Source organism: Oncorhynchus tshawytscha, linkage group LG10 (assembly GCF_018296145.1).
Source record: "Oncorhynchus tshawytscha isolate Ot180627B linkage group LG10, Otsh_v2.0, whole genome shotgun sequence".
Classification (NCBI taxonomy): Eukaryota; Metazoa; Chordata; class Actinopteri; order Salmoniformes; family Salmonidae; genus Oncorhynchus; species Oncorhynchus tshawytscha.
The window spans coordinates 18,187,750-18,201,822 of record NC_056438.1 but is presented as its reverse complement, the minus strand read 5'-3'; the positions used below and the strand labels follow the sequence as shown (position 1 = coordinate 18,201,822).

At 42.1% G+C, this 14,073-nt stretch overlaps 1 protein-coding gene across 1 annotated transcript; it reads right to left on the bottom strand.

Annotated features, from left to right (window-relative positions):
- Window positions 1–10,241: 10,241 nt before the first annotated feature.
- LOC112261036 (neuropeptide-like protein C4orf48 homolog) lies at window positions 10,242–13,715 on the bottom strand. Its single transcript, XM_024436394.2, has 4 exons — window positions 13,595–13,715; window positions 12,684–12,824; window positions 12,266–12,354; window positions 10,242–11,048 (listed from the first exon to the last, which is right to left on the bottom strand). Exons 2-4 carry the CDS (start codon window positions 12,808–12,810, stop codon window positions 11,016–11,018), a joined length of 249 nt encoding a protein of 82 aa, XP_024292162.1. The 5' UTR covers window positions 12,811–12,824; window positions 13,595–13,715; the 3' UTR covers window positions 10,242–11,015.
- Window positions 13,716–14,073: the final 358 nt, after the last annotated feature.

Here is a 14,073-nt window from a genome sequence, read left to right as displayed (position 1 = left end):
TTGACTGTTTACATTAATTCAGTGTTCTATTTAAATGTGGCCATACTGGATATATCAATCACATCAATACACATTTATGTGGTGATGTTTTGTTGACACTAAAGGGGCGACACCGCCTATAATAAACCAATGCCGTTACAATGGTCCCGCTACTACTACACCCAATTCAATTCCGTGACGTCTCATCTGTCCTCGATTATGCCTATGGTTTGTTACGCCTGTAAGCAATATTATAATCAGTGGAGAAAGTTTCACTCAGCGGATGACTTCATAGGCCAAATGCTCTACCAAATCATTATACATTTGCATTGGCTTCGTTCCATAGCGCGCAGCCTAAATGTAAACACGAATTTAAAGCATTATCTTAATTTTCTGACGTTTTTATTAATTTTTACGCTAGCATTATCAACCTAGCGAAGAAAATGCATTTGTATAGCTCTAAATTAGTTCGGTATAAGATGTTACTAGCCTATCGCATTGAACAGAACTAGGCTAGTGTATATATATATATATAGGTGGTGATGATTCTATGATTTATATATATATATATATATATATATATATATATATATATATATATATATATATAATCATTGGTTTAGACTAGAATCATCACCACCTCCCCCGCCCTACTGTTGATAACACACCCACCCACTCCACTCCCCAAGAACACATCAATCCCATGCAGTCTATAGGTCTGTCCAAACACCTAAACATTCCCAAATGTGTGTGGTCGTCGACGTGTAGAGCCGCAGACCTCAAAACATGCGCACGGGGCAGAGTAGCCCTTGCAGTAGACTATAGGTTGTAATAGCCTAGACATCGCAGGTTTCTCGCGCACAAGACGCAGTCATTTCACACAGCAAGACAGCAGCAGCGCCTGCGGGTGGACTGAACCGAAGCTCCCTCTGCCGGGAGACGGATCAGAAGGTGTCCTGAGCATGCGCGGATTGATCTTACACCAGCATCGACTCTATAGAATCGACAGACTACATGCGTTATATTTTACCCTGAACGGTTGTTTATTAGGGTCCTATACATACAACCATACATGTGTTGTTATATTCAAGGTGATATACAATAGCAGAGGGTGATTCAAGGGGACCTCGGTCACAGTCAGTGTGATTTTATAGAGGCTGCAGTGGACAACACTTTACACATCAGCAAACCATAGAAATCGAATGAAGGATTGGAGTTATGTAAGGCAAACAAGCAAGGGTTAGGGAACCAATAAGAACCATGACTCTTAATAACTAGTTAAAGAGATGTAAGTCTTTACTGGGACAGAACGACTGGCTGTAGCCCACTTGCTCTGATTATCTTCAACCTGACTTTGTGTGTGTGTGTGTGTGTTTGTGTGTGTGTGTGTGTGTGTGTGTGTTTTTTGTGTGTGTGTGTGCTTGTGTGTGTGTGTGTGTGTGTTGTGTGTGTGTTTGTGTGTGTGTGTTTGTGTGTGTGTGTGTGTTTGTGTGTGTGCGTTTGTGTGTGTGTGTGTGTGTGTTGTGTGTGTGTGTGTGTGTGTGTGTGTGTGTGTGTGTGTGTGTGGGGTTGTGTTGCTCTGCATTTTGTATTCAAACTCCCAGGGTGTGTGTGTGAAGTGAGCGAGAGAGTGTGGGGCGTGTGTATGTGTGTGTGTGCGGTGCCAATGTTTCCTAGTTTTAGGCTACACACGGTCTATTTATAACCAGGCTGGCTGCAGGATAGTTCTGGTCCTTGTCCCCGGTTTCCCCGGTTTCCACTGTTCTGTTACCACACTGTGTACCCTCCTCGTCTGACACACACAGAAACACACACTCTCCCTCTCGTCCCAGTCTGACCCAGTCAGAGCCTGTAGCATACACACTGTTCCACACACTGTTCCACACACACACACACACACACACACACACACACACACACACACACACACACACACACACACACACACACACACACACACCATCAGTGCCCACTTCCCTGTCCCCCTGTGAACCATTCTGTCTGCCAGAGACATCCACTGCTCTGAGGGCAGTGTGTGTGTGTGTGTGTGTGTGTGTGTGTGTGTGTGTGTGTGTGTGTGTGTGTGTGTGTGTGTGTGTGTGTGTGTGTGTGTGTGTGTGTGTGTGTGTGTGTGCTACAGGCTCTAAATGGGATGAGAGGGAGTGAGAGATATAGCTTGATAAAGTACAGGGGAGATGGGGACAGAAGGGCTGAAAGGGGGAGAGAGGGACTTAGTGATGAGAAAGATAAGGTTAAGATAAGACTGGCAGAGTGAAGGAGAGACGGAGAGATGGTGCAAGAGGGGAGGAGAAAGCACTGCTCTGCCCTTTGACCCAAGAAAAACAGAAGCAAATGAGAGAGGATGAGAGATAGAGAGCGAGAGAAAGAGAAAGAGAGAGAGGGTGGAGGTATACTTGAAAAGCGAAGACCCAGCTCTTTAGAATGAGATTCAGGGTTGTCTGGGGCTGGCTGGGGCTGTGTTTCAAATTGCACCCTATTCCCTACATAGTGCACTACTTCTATATAAGAAAAGGGTATGATTTGGGATTCAGCCCTGTGTTTACCAGGCGTCAGCAGTTACCCACAGACTGCATGCAAACACAGAGAACCCTGGGAAGAGAGAGAAAGAGAGAGATCGAGATAGAGAGAGTGAGGGAGAGAGATATAGAGATATACTGTATATAGAGGGGGAGAGATATAATGAGGGAGGGAGGGATATATACAGTGGGGCAAAAAAATATTTAGTCAGCCACCAATTGTGCAAGTTCTCCCACCTAAAAATATGAGGCCTGTACTTTTCATCATAGGTACACTTCAACTATGACAGACAAAATGAGAAAAACAAATCCAGAAAATCCATTGTAAGATGTTTATGAATTTATTTGCAAATTATGGTGGAAAATAAGTATTTGGTCACCTACAAACAAGCAAGATTTCTGGCTCTCACAGACCTGTAACTTCTTCATTTTGGAAACCGAATAAAGTCCCGTTTCCCCAGTATCCTCTGCTCTCTGCATTTGACTCCGCCTCCACCACGCCAGGCGTTGTGACACCACAACCCCTAACTACCCTGAATAACTTATTCTCCTCTTCTTTCAGAATCCAAAGCATGTGATTTTCTCACACCTTCTATTTCTTTCTCTCTCTCTCTCTCTCTCTCTTCACCCTTGTGTATCTTCATCCAGTGAATATTTCATCAGGGTTGGCCAGGGCTATATTCATAGATCTGCCTCTAATGAGTAATTCATAGAAGCCCTGCAAAAATATATATGCATATTTAATGCATTATCATGCATATAATTTATTAATGGTGGCAGCCCTGGTAGGCAGCAGCACTGCAGCCTCCTACTTACTTGCTGGAGGTATGCCCACTGGGCGGCCATTTTGGCTCCATTTGCAGGGCATGGTGGGTAAAAATAGATCCGGCAACACCATCTCTATGGGTCTTAGGTGCCCGGATGGCAGACTGGCCTATTCAGGAATATTCAGCCTGCATGGGAGATCTAGGACAGAAATACAGGGCGTTGTTGATTGGCTGTCATTGTCCCTCCCGGTGTCACCGCTAACCAAGTCCTGTTGGAATTTGTTTTAACACTAGCTGTGGCACCGTTTCAGACGTTGTGTGTGTGTGTATGTGGAGAGAGTAAAGACTGTTCTGAATTCCTCTCATCGCCTGTCCTTTTAAGACATTTCTGTTTCTAGACATTGGGGGGTTTCCCGCTCCAGAGGAGAACCGTTGGGAGGAGGATCATTCTCCTGCTAAAATAGTGCATTCCAGTGTTGTAGAGTAGAGAGCAGGGGCTGGAGTGTTAATGTAGTGATGAAAGGGGCAATCTGCTCTTGGTACATCCATTTTTTGACATTTAATATAATATGATATACTGTATACCCATTGATTCTAGAAAAATATAACTTATAAAATGCTTCATGAGGTTAGTTCAACTGTCGTACATCATCATAACCCAAAATATAAGCTTGTTTTAGTCGGTTATTTGTAAACAATGTAGCGATTGAAGGGGAAAAGGTGTGCCATAAAGGCCTGAACCTCTTTGCAGAGAGAGGCCTGCTCATCCATGGACTGTGGGTGGTTGGGACTGTGGGTGGTAGCGGACTGTGTGTGGTGTGGACTATTTTAGGTATTGATGGATTGTGGGTGGTATTGGGGCTAAGTTTTTAAAGTGGACACTCATGTAAGTGTAAGGTTGGCAAACTTCTGCAAGGTTAAACACACTGTGTGTGTGTGTGTGTGTGTGTGTGTGTGTGTGTGTGTGTGTGTGTGTGTGTGTGTGTGTGTGTGTGTGTGTGTGTGTGTGTGTGTGTGTGTGTGTGTGTGTGATTATGTGTGATTATGTGTGTGTGTGTGATTATGTGTGTGTGTGTGATTATGTGTGTGGGTGTGTGTGTTTGTGTGTGAGGTCTTCAACTCAACTGTATGCCAGGGAACTACAACACTTCAAATGGTAGTAAGGATTTAGTGAGGTTTCACAGGAACAGATGAAAGGGGGATTTTGATGGAAGACAAGAGAATCTTGAGAGGCTGCCTTCGCCGCCAGGATCTATTTGAATGATTCAGCAGAAAATCAGCTTGATTCTCAGCCCATCTGAGAGGATGTGATTCCTCCATTAAGTCATCATAAGATTACTGAGTGTCTGCTTTTCTTGCCTTCTCTGACACAAACACGCCATGTGCCATAATGTAAGCCAAACCCCACTAAATTCTTACCACCAATGATTGGGTTCCTCTATGGCTCTCCAGAGATGTCCTAAAAAGTATTGAATATCCTATTACTGCTGCAACACGAGTACCATGAGCCAGTGATACCTCTCTGCAAGTCCAAGGTGTCTGTCTGTCATTTCCTATAAGCCCCGCTAAAAAATAATAGAATACCCTCTATAAAACACTTCCAGGTAACCAAACACTTATTAAGGTGACGAAAGAGTTCAAAGTTCAATGTGCTTGGAGAGAGAGAGAGAGAGAGAGAACAGAGGGGTGAATGTGGCGTGACTGGGTGTGTTCAGTTTAGTCAGAGTTGCGACATGAGGATGGCGTCTTAGACCCGGGTGGATGGAGGTGATGGTTCCCTATTCCCTACATAGTGCACTACTTTTGATACGGTACCATTTGAGACGTAGGTAGCCCAGGGTTGCAATGCCAGCGGAGTATATAACACACAGTTTGATTTTTGTTCAAACTGTTGCTAGATCTATTTAATTCATAAACATGCTCTGCAGAGATAACTCTTGATTTTAAGCCTATAGGGAAGATGCTGCATCAATGCGACATAGCAGTACCAAATGTCCTGCCCTGCACTGAGTTTGGGCTCCTCCATGTGGATGGAAGGGGTATGGCAGGCAGTCTCTGTACATTTATTTGTATTTATTTTATTTAACCTTTATTTAACAAGGCAAGTCAGTTAAGAACACATTTTTTATTTACAATGACGGCCTACCCCGGCCAAACTCTAACCCGGACGACGCTGGGCCAATTGTGTGACGCCCTATGGGACACCGAATCACGGCCAGTTGTGATACAGCCTGGAATTGAACCTGGGTCTGTGCTGTAATCCACATTATAAATAAATGAAGGAGCGTGTGAGAGTATGCGGTAATTGGGGCGAGACTCAGGCTACTTCTAGCCTGGTCTTCATTCTCTTTGTGCTGTCTTGCCAAGTCTTGCCTAGTTGGCAAGACAGGACCAACAGATCTGGGACCAGGCTGGCTACTGCTGCATTCTGGAAATATAACTGACAGAAGCAGCTCCAGACCAGAACAATCAATATGTCCACAACGAGAGAATTGTGAAAGCAGCAGATACTCTTCCTGGGGTTCATAACATAACATGACATAATACAGAACATTAATAGACAAGAACAGCACATGGAAAGAACTACATCAATTTAAAAATGGCACATGTAGCCTACATATCAATACATACACACAAACTATCTAGGTCAAATAGAGGAGAGGCGTTGTGTTCATTTAAGCAATATAAGATGGAAGGGAGTTCCATGCAATACTGGCTATATATAACACTGTATGCTTTCTTGAATTTGTTCTGGATTTGGGGACTGGTGGGATAAGTGTGTGTGTCAGAGCTGTGTGTAAATTGGCTACGCAAACAATTTGGAATTTTCAACAAATTCATGTTTCTTATAAAAAGAAGAATTGAAGCAGTCAGTCTCTCCTCAACTGCTGCTGTGTGATCTGAGACAGTCATTGTTTTTGATTGCCGTTTGATAGATAATGCCTGGGGTCTCATTCCAAGCTGAGTAGTCTATTCAGACACCCTATGAGGAGAGGCATGGTTATAGGGTTTTGAATAAAATGCTGCCTCTTAATTCTATGTAATAATAATGTTGATCATGATCACTTAATAACCATGATTCTCTTTTTAGAATCTAGTCAGGGGCGCAACTTTCACTGGGGACGGTGGGAACATGCCCCCCCCTCCCAATTTATCATTGGAATGTGACACAAAACGAGGCAACAGTGTGCTTTTGGACAGAGTGGCTGGGTAGGCTGTTTTGAGTGTTTAGCCGACTGGATTTTAAAATAAAACTTCTGAAACCAAGGTTGCACCCCTGAATCTAGTTATGTATAAAAATATCAGTAGACCAAGGACATAGCATCAGACAGAAATTACAATCTCACAGTCACTGTCCCACACATACCACACATAAACACACACCACACACCAAGAGAGTGTGGCCTTGTTTAGCCTGATAGTAGTTGATAAAGTGTGACGAACAGCACCTATTCTCTGCAGGGGAGAAATCGGTCCTATTACACACAGGATATGTCCCAAACGGCCCCCTATTTCCTATATAGTGCACTACTTTTGAACAGAGCCTATGGTCAAACATAGTGCACCACATAGGGAGTAGGGTGCCATTTAGGACCCAGCCATAATAATTGCGTCTCTGCCACTAGCGCTGATGGGCAGGCCTGTGCAGTATCTATAACAAGCAAAACTCCCTAACACACACACACCCACACTGGTATACATTACACACACATACACACACAAATGGGTTGATTATCAAATGTTCTTCTGCTGCTGGGGTTGTCTGTCAGACAATGAAATACTGAGCCTCTAATGCATGAATGGGAACTGTGGCCCAATCCCAAATCGATCCCTAAGCCCTATGCACTTGTGGAGATCTGAGAGAATTTGACAGGTGTAAGCAGGTGTAAGCTCCCAAAAGACGTCCAAAAGGCTTCGGAGTCAGTCCATGCTTACAGAGGTGTAGCCTACAGTCGTGCCTGAAATAGAATTTTATGAATGCCCAGCTATGTGGTAAACCATTTGTAAAACACCAAAAAACAACGTCCGGACAGGACCAAAAAAAAACGTCTTAAAGACGTCGGCTCATGCTTACTGGGGTGTGGCCTACCATGTTGCCCGCAATGGAATTTTATGAATTCCCATCCATGTGGTAGGTCCACCATTTATAAAACAGGCCGTTGTGTTGGTTTTATTAGTCCTGATTCCTGTGACTAATCAATTTGGCGATTTAATCTTTGAATATCAGAGTTGCTTAACTTTATCTGGATTTATCACGAGCCTATTTGTAATGTGTTTACACAGTGGGACATGTAGAAGTATTTTATTTTTCGCTATGATCAGCCGGTCAAATTTATGGATATAAACTTCAAACCACTGATGATGACAATCGGGTGAAACTCCTGTACAACAGTTGTGATTGTTCATTCGATATTGTCCATTTTACTTTGACCTGTCCTGTTATTAGGATATGTTGTTTGTTAACATTACAGCTAATTTTTTATATGATTGAGTGCCATTTAGGTTATTAGCCTATTTGATCGGAGAAAATTGCATGATGTAAAAGGATCCTACATCTTCATACATTTGATCTCCAGCGTGTAGGCTACAGAAAGGGCCACATACTCTTTCTGGCATATTCTCTATCTGCTACATGATTTATGTTAGATACATTTTTTTACTGAAAGTTGGTGTGGCGCTGCAGAGATGCATCTCTCCAACAGCACCCTGGAGAGGCGCTGGGAATATTCCCCCCCCCCTGCCTTTGACAAAGTGGGCAATGCTTAACAAAGGGCGACATCAGAGCTCACCTAGAAAGCCCATATGTCACTGGTTGAGAGACATTGTTTTGGGGCAGAATTATGTGAGGTTTTATGTGTTGTTGTTGGAGGTGTGTCTTGGTCAGTTTAGCTCAGAAAATGCTGCCTTTGTCAATCTGCCTACCTAATGAGCGGACCAGCCGGGGTCCCATGTGTTGGAGCCAAATCCCCATTTTCTTTACTTGTGTTAAATATATTGTTTTAGTCCATTTATACAACTATAAATATAGTGTTATGAATTATGGAGTATAGTTGGAGTTTTTGGTTTTCTATTATGATTAACATGGGTATTTAAAAGCATTATGGAGCATTTCCTGGGCACACCCCTTTTTCCCCCATGTTCCCCTTCCCTTTACCTATTTGTTTTTTTTGCAGTATGGGTCTACAAGGCCTCAGGTATGGAGCTACCTTACAGGTTTTTTTTGCAGTATGGGTCTACAAGGCCTCAGGTATGGAGCTACCTTACAGTTTTTTTTGCAGTATGGGTCTACAAGGCCTCAGGTATGGAGCTACCTTACAGTTTTTTTTTGCAGTATGGGTCTACAAGGCCTCAGGTATGGAGCTACCTTACAGTTTTTTTTTGCAGTATGGGTCTACAAGGCCTCAGGTATGGAGCTACCTTACAGTTTTTTTTGCGCTACGATACTAAGAAAGCTGCTACTAGTCTATACCTTTTGTTTGGAGTTGAAAACTGATCGCTTCGACTTTGTTCGTTGATGGAATATTGCCAATGAAATTACCTTTAGTTTGGAAAATAAATGTATGTTTTTACACTATCGGAGCTTTGGATTCCCTGTTCTGTGATTGCTTTGGAAATGCGTCTGACTACGTCATCACATACCTGTGGCCTCAAGGTAAGTTTGGAATTGGATTACAAATTGCCTTCATACCATATTTCATGCGCTGAAATAAAAGATCCCAGAAATGTTCCATACGCACAAAAGGCTTATTTCTCTCCAATTTTGTGCACAAATTTGTTTACATCCCTGTTAGTGAGTATTTCTATTTTGCCTAGATAATCCATCCACCTGACAGGTGTGGCATATTGAGAAGCTGATTAAACAGCATGATCATTACACAGGTGCACCTTGTGCTGAAGACAATAAAAGGCCACTCTAAAATGTGCAGTTTTGTCACACAACACAATGCCACAGATGTCTCAAGTTTTGAGGGAGCGCGCAATTGGCATGCTGACTGCAGGAATGCCCACCAGAGTTGTTGCCAGAGAATTGAATGTCCATTTCTCTACCATAATCCGCTTCCAACAACGTTTTAGCAAATTTGTTTTAGCGAATTTGTGTCCAACCGGCCTCACAACCGCAGACCACGTGTATGACGTCGTGTGGGCGAGTGCTTTGCTGATGTCAAAATTGTGAACAGAGCGTCCCATGGTGGGGTTATGGTATGAGCAGGCATAAGCTGCGGACAATAAACACAATTGCAATTTTCAATGGTAATTTCAATGCACAGATATGCTGTGACAAGATCCTGAGGCCCATTGTAGTGCCATTCATCCAGCCTCATGTTGCAAGGATCTGTACACAATTCCTGGAAGCTGAAAATGTTCTTCAATGGCCTGTTTTCTCACCAGACATGTCACCCGTTGAGTATGTTTGGGATGCTCTGGATCGTCGTGCACAACAGTATGTTCCAGTTCTCGCCAATATCCAGCAACTTCGCACAACTATTAAAGAGGAGTGGGACAACATTCTACAGGTTGCAATCAAAAGCCTGATCAACTCTATGCGAAGGAGATGTGTTGTGCTGCATGTTCAAATGGTGGTAGGATCTTAATTTGACCTGTACTGTCACAGCTAAATAATTCCGCAAAACAGGATTTGAATGTTTAGTCCATAATGTTGCATTCTCGGTGGTTAGGCTATTAGCTGTCCAAAAGTAGGCTTCATGGAAAGTGCAATACTGTCGGGCTCCCGCAGCGGTCTAAGGCACTGCATCTCAGTGCAAGTGTTGTCACTTTAGTCCCTGGTTTGAATCCAGACTGCATCACATCTGGCTGTGATTGGGAGTCCCATAGGGCGGCGCACAATTAGCCCAGTGTCGTCCAGGTTTGGCCGGGGTAGGCCGTCATTTTAAATAAGAATTTGTTCTTAACTGACTTGCCTAGTTAAATAAAACAAAATCTATATAACCGTGTGTTAATGTGGGTTTTCAGTGAATGGATGCAAATCACAAAGCTCATCTGCAGGAAAATTATCAGCAATAAAAGTGTGATCAAATGACATTTGTTATAACTGATGGAGATGAGTGTAGGTCTATACCTTATATTCATGCAGCAAGGATGTATGGTACCACAGAGAACTAAAAAGAACACTTATTCTGAAGCCTGGTGTTCCCATGACTATAAAAACACTTTCCAAGACACTTTCTTAAAATGATACGGGTGTTATTATGAATTACCAGCTCTTTTGAATTAAAGACCGCTGCCAGGTGTATATGTGAATTATCTTGAAGATCACTGATATTTTGCCACATTTTATAAAGATATCTGTTCATTGAATGTACTTACAGAACTACCTAAAATGATCTAGATTTGTGTTTCAAAACCTCACATATGACTAAGAGGGACATGAGGTGTAGTTTGCTTTGCCCTACATGACATAGTAACGCATTGCTGGTTTTCTGAACTCATCAAATAAAATCTTATATTCAAATTACAATTAAACCACTGCAATATAATATCTGATATGTTAGCAAAGAAAATAAAGTGCATGTTGTACAAATGATTTAACTTTTTTGTGTTTTACAATATTCCATAGAAGAAGGCTCAGAGACATCTGTCTAGTCCAGGCAGTGTTTGTAGTAGTTTAAAGAAGGTGTCCAGTAATAGTGGGTGTGGAGTTGGTTGCCATGGTGAGGGCACATCACTACTTAACTCAGTGCAGGGTATTAGTGGGCATGCATCCACACAGGGCTCACCTCTCTGCCCTCAACACCAGGGTCTCAGTCTAGGAAGAAATAGAGGCAATGCCATGTTAGTGAGCACCAGTCCGAGTAAACCTTCTAAACAAGACTAATACATTACTTTGTCCATTAACTTATAGAGAACGGAAATGTGTCTTTACGCTCACAATCCAACCCCCCCATGTCATATTATTTTTGGCCAGACACCATCAGATGCGTGTACTACAGATACTAAGACAGAGGAGCGCTGTTTGACGCTTTCTCTGATGAAAGATTCGGCCTCTTGCAAATTGAAGGAAACTTATGAAACACGGCTAGACAAGAATGAGAAATCATTTCATTTTTTTTTTTAAATGTTGACTGGGTTCTGTTGGCATCCATGTTTCCACGCCCCTTTGTAGGCTGAATGTCATTACACTTATGGTGTTTGTAAAAGATATCCCTTTCCGTTCAAATGGCAGGTGCACAATCCACTCTTTCGGATGCTGGACTTATTTCAGAGTACACAAGCATACGCAGGGAACCTACTTAACCTTCTATTTAAAAAAATATCCTGTTAAAAAATAGAGACCCCATGAATATCACGGTATAATTCACACTCTGGATGGCACATTAAGTGAATTTACTGTTGTACGGGTAAAAATAATAATGAGCTTGAATGCAAACACTCTAACAAGATTTTGAAATTAATTTATGATTTACTTGAACAGGGAAATATCTCAAACCTAAGCTGAAGCATTTAATGTATTGCACCATCATAATTATATAGATCAAAATCCACCTTCCATCGATTAAGGTTCGTAATGACTAGGTTAAAAATCTGCCGATGTGCCATTGAGCAAGGCACTTAACCCTAGTTCCTCCTGTAACTCACTCTGGATAAGAGCATCTGCTAAAAGACTAAAATGTAAATGTATATGTTATGGCCCCCCTAAACTGGATCTGTGCCCCACCTTGGCCATTCCATTGAAAATGTACTGGACACACCACTGATCAGTGGTTAAAGTGGAATGAAATAGGTACTGGTACTCATTTTGGGGGCTGGAAGTCTTCGTTTAGATGGTGGTACTCATAACATAATAAAGCCAATAGCGTATTCTATATCAGGTGCCAGTTCTCAATCTATAGACAAATTGGAGGTGGACAGCTCCAGCCCACTTCAAGCACTGAGTATATGCAATAGTCTTTACACTGTACTTACAAGAATAATTACAATGTAACATAAGGTGTAACTGAAACAGAGAGGGATAGGAACTGTTACCTGGGCATCGAGCTTGAAAGCAGTCTTCTTGAGGTCTTGCAGTGCCCTCTGCATGAATTCAAATCCATGGCAGTCCACACAGTGACGTCCTGCAAGACAATGAGACAAAATACAATAATAGTGTTCAGTATCATTAATTATATATAGGTTACTGCATTTGTGAAAACAAAATCAATATCTGAAGACTTTTAGATTTACAAGTAATACCTTATATGCTGCTACACTTCATCAATCAATGGCAGTTCTCAATTGGTAAACTATCGATTAGGCAATCAAATTTGATTTTGTGTAGGTCTAATAAATCTTATATTTTTTCTATCTATGCACAATAGTCATCCGCACAACAGTAACAAACGCTCATTGTGTGTATTTGCAAAAAGAACAAATACAATAAAACCTATTAAATAAAACCACTTACTTTCGGCAGGTATTGCCGTCCCTGTCTCCTGCTCGCCAAAACCTGGCCTAAAAGACAGCAGCTGCACGGCTAAGAGCAGCATCACGGCTTTCAAATAGCCGCTCGATGCCATACTGCGGTGCATCATGTCCAGAGGAAGACCTGGCAAACGGAGAGAGCGAATTTCAGCTTTTGAAACTTTAGGATAGGCAGCTATCATATTACGAAGCATTGGTAGGCTAGATGAAAACGACTGTAGGCTATGTTTGCTCAGCGAAAGACTCACTAGGGGTCCCAAGTGGCGCAGCGGTCTAAAGCACCGCATCTCAGTGCTATAGGCATCACTACAAACACCCTGGTTTGAATCCAGGCTGTATCACAACCGGCGGTGATTGGGGGTCCCATAGGGCGGCGCACAATTGGCCAAACGTCGTCCGGGTTTGGCCGGTGTAGACTGTCATTGTAAATAATAATTTGTTCTTAACTGACTTGCCTAGTTAAATACAAGTTCAATTTATAAATAAAAAAATACATGTTTACATAGGCCTACTGTTTTACCCACTTCATATGCATATACATACTTAATTTTATTTAAGGCTCATCCTATATAATTTACTGTAAATATTGTCTATTTCATCCTATATAACATATACTGTCTATTTCACACCATTATATAGGCCTACATACACATATATATAGATGTTTATATATCGAACCAGGGACCCTCTGCACACATCAACAACTGCCTCCCACGAAGCATCGTCACCCATATAGCTTCACAAAAGCCGCGGCTTTGCAGAGCAAGGGGAACAACTACCTCAACGGCTCAGAGAGAGTGACGTCACCGATCGAAACGCTATTAGCGCGAACCCCGCTAACTAGCCAGCCATTTCACATCGGTTACAGAAGCATTCAAATCTAGGCCTACTCACTGTGTGTGATAATGAAGAGACGATTCTGTTGAATATGAATTCGATGGGCAGAAAGCGCATGCGTATAAAACCCTCTGTAAATTAGGTGAACGGATTGTCCCTCCCGAAAGCACGTAAAATTATGCTAAATTGTTTTATTCATTCCAAATTAAATGTTGGCCTCTCTGGTTCGCTATGTTGGTCACATGTCTTATAGGCTAATTTAATCACAGCACTAATTTTAGCATCTTTAGTTGCATAACCTTAAAGATGTAAAAAATGAATCACTAGCCACTTTAAACAATGCCACTTAATATAATGTTTACATACCCTACTTTACTCATCTCACATGCATATGCATATACTGTACTCGATACCATCTACTGCATCTTGCATATGTCGTTCGGCCATCGCTCATTCATATATCTTTATGTACATATTTTTCATCCCTTTACACTTGTGTGTATAAGGTAGTTGTGAAATTGTTAGGTTAGATTACT

Excerpts from the sequence above, each read along its gene's own strand:
- LOC112261036 (XM_024436394.2), bottom strand. The coding sequence starts at position 12,810 with ATGATGCACCGCAGTATGGCATCGAGCGGCTATTTGAAAGCCGTGATG. Across the intron at positions 12,355-12,683 it reads GACGGCAATACCTGCCGAAA|GACGTCACTGTGTGGACTGC; the intron begins GTAAGTGGTTTT and ends ATTGTCTTGCAG. Across the intron at positions 11,049-12,265 it reads CTTTCAAGCTCGATGCCCAG|ACTGAGACCCTGGTGTTGAG; the intron begins GTAACAGTTCCT and ends ATTTCTTCCTAG.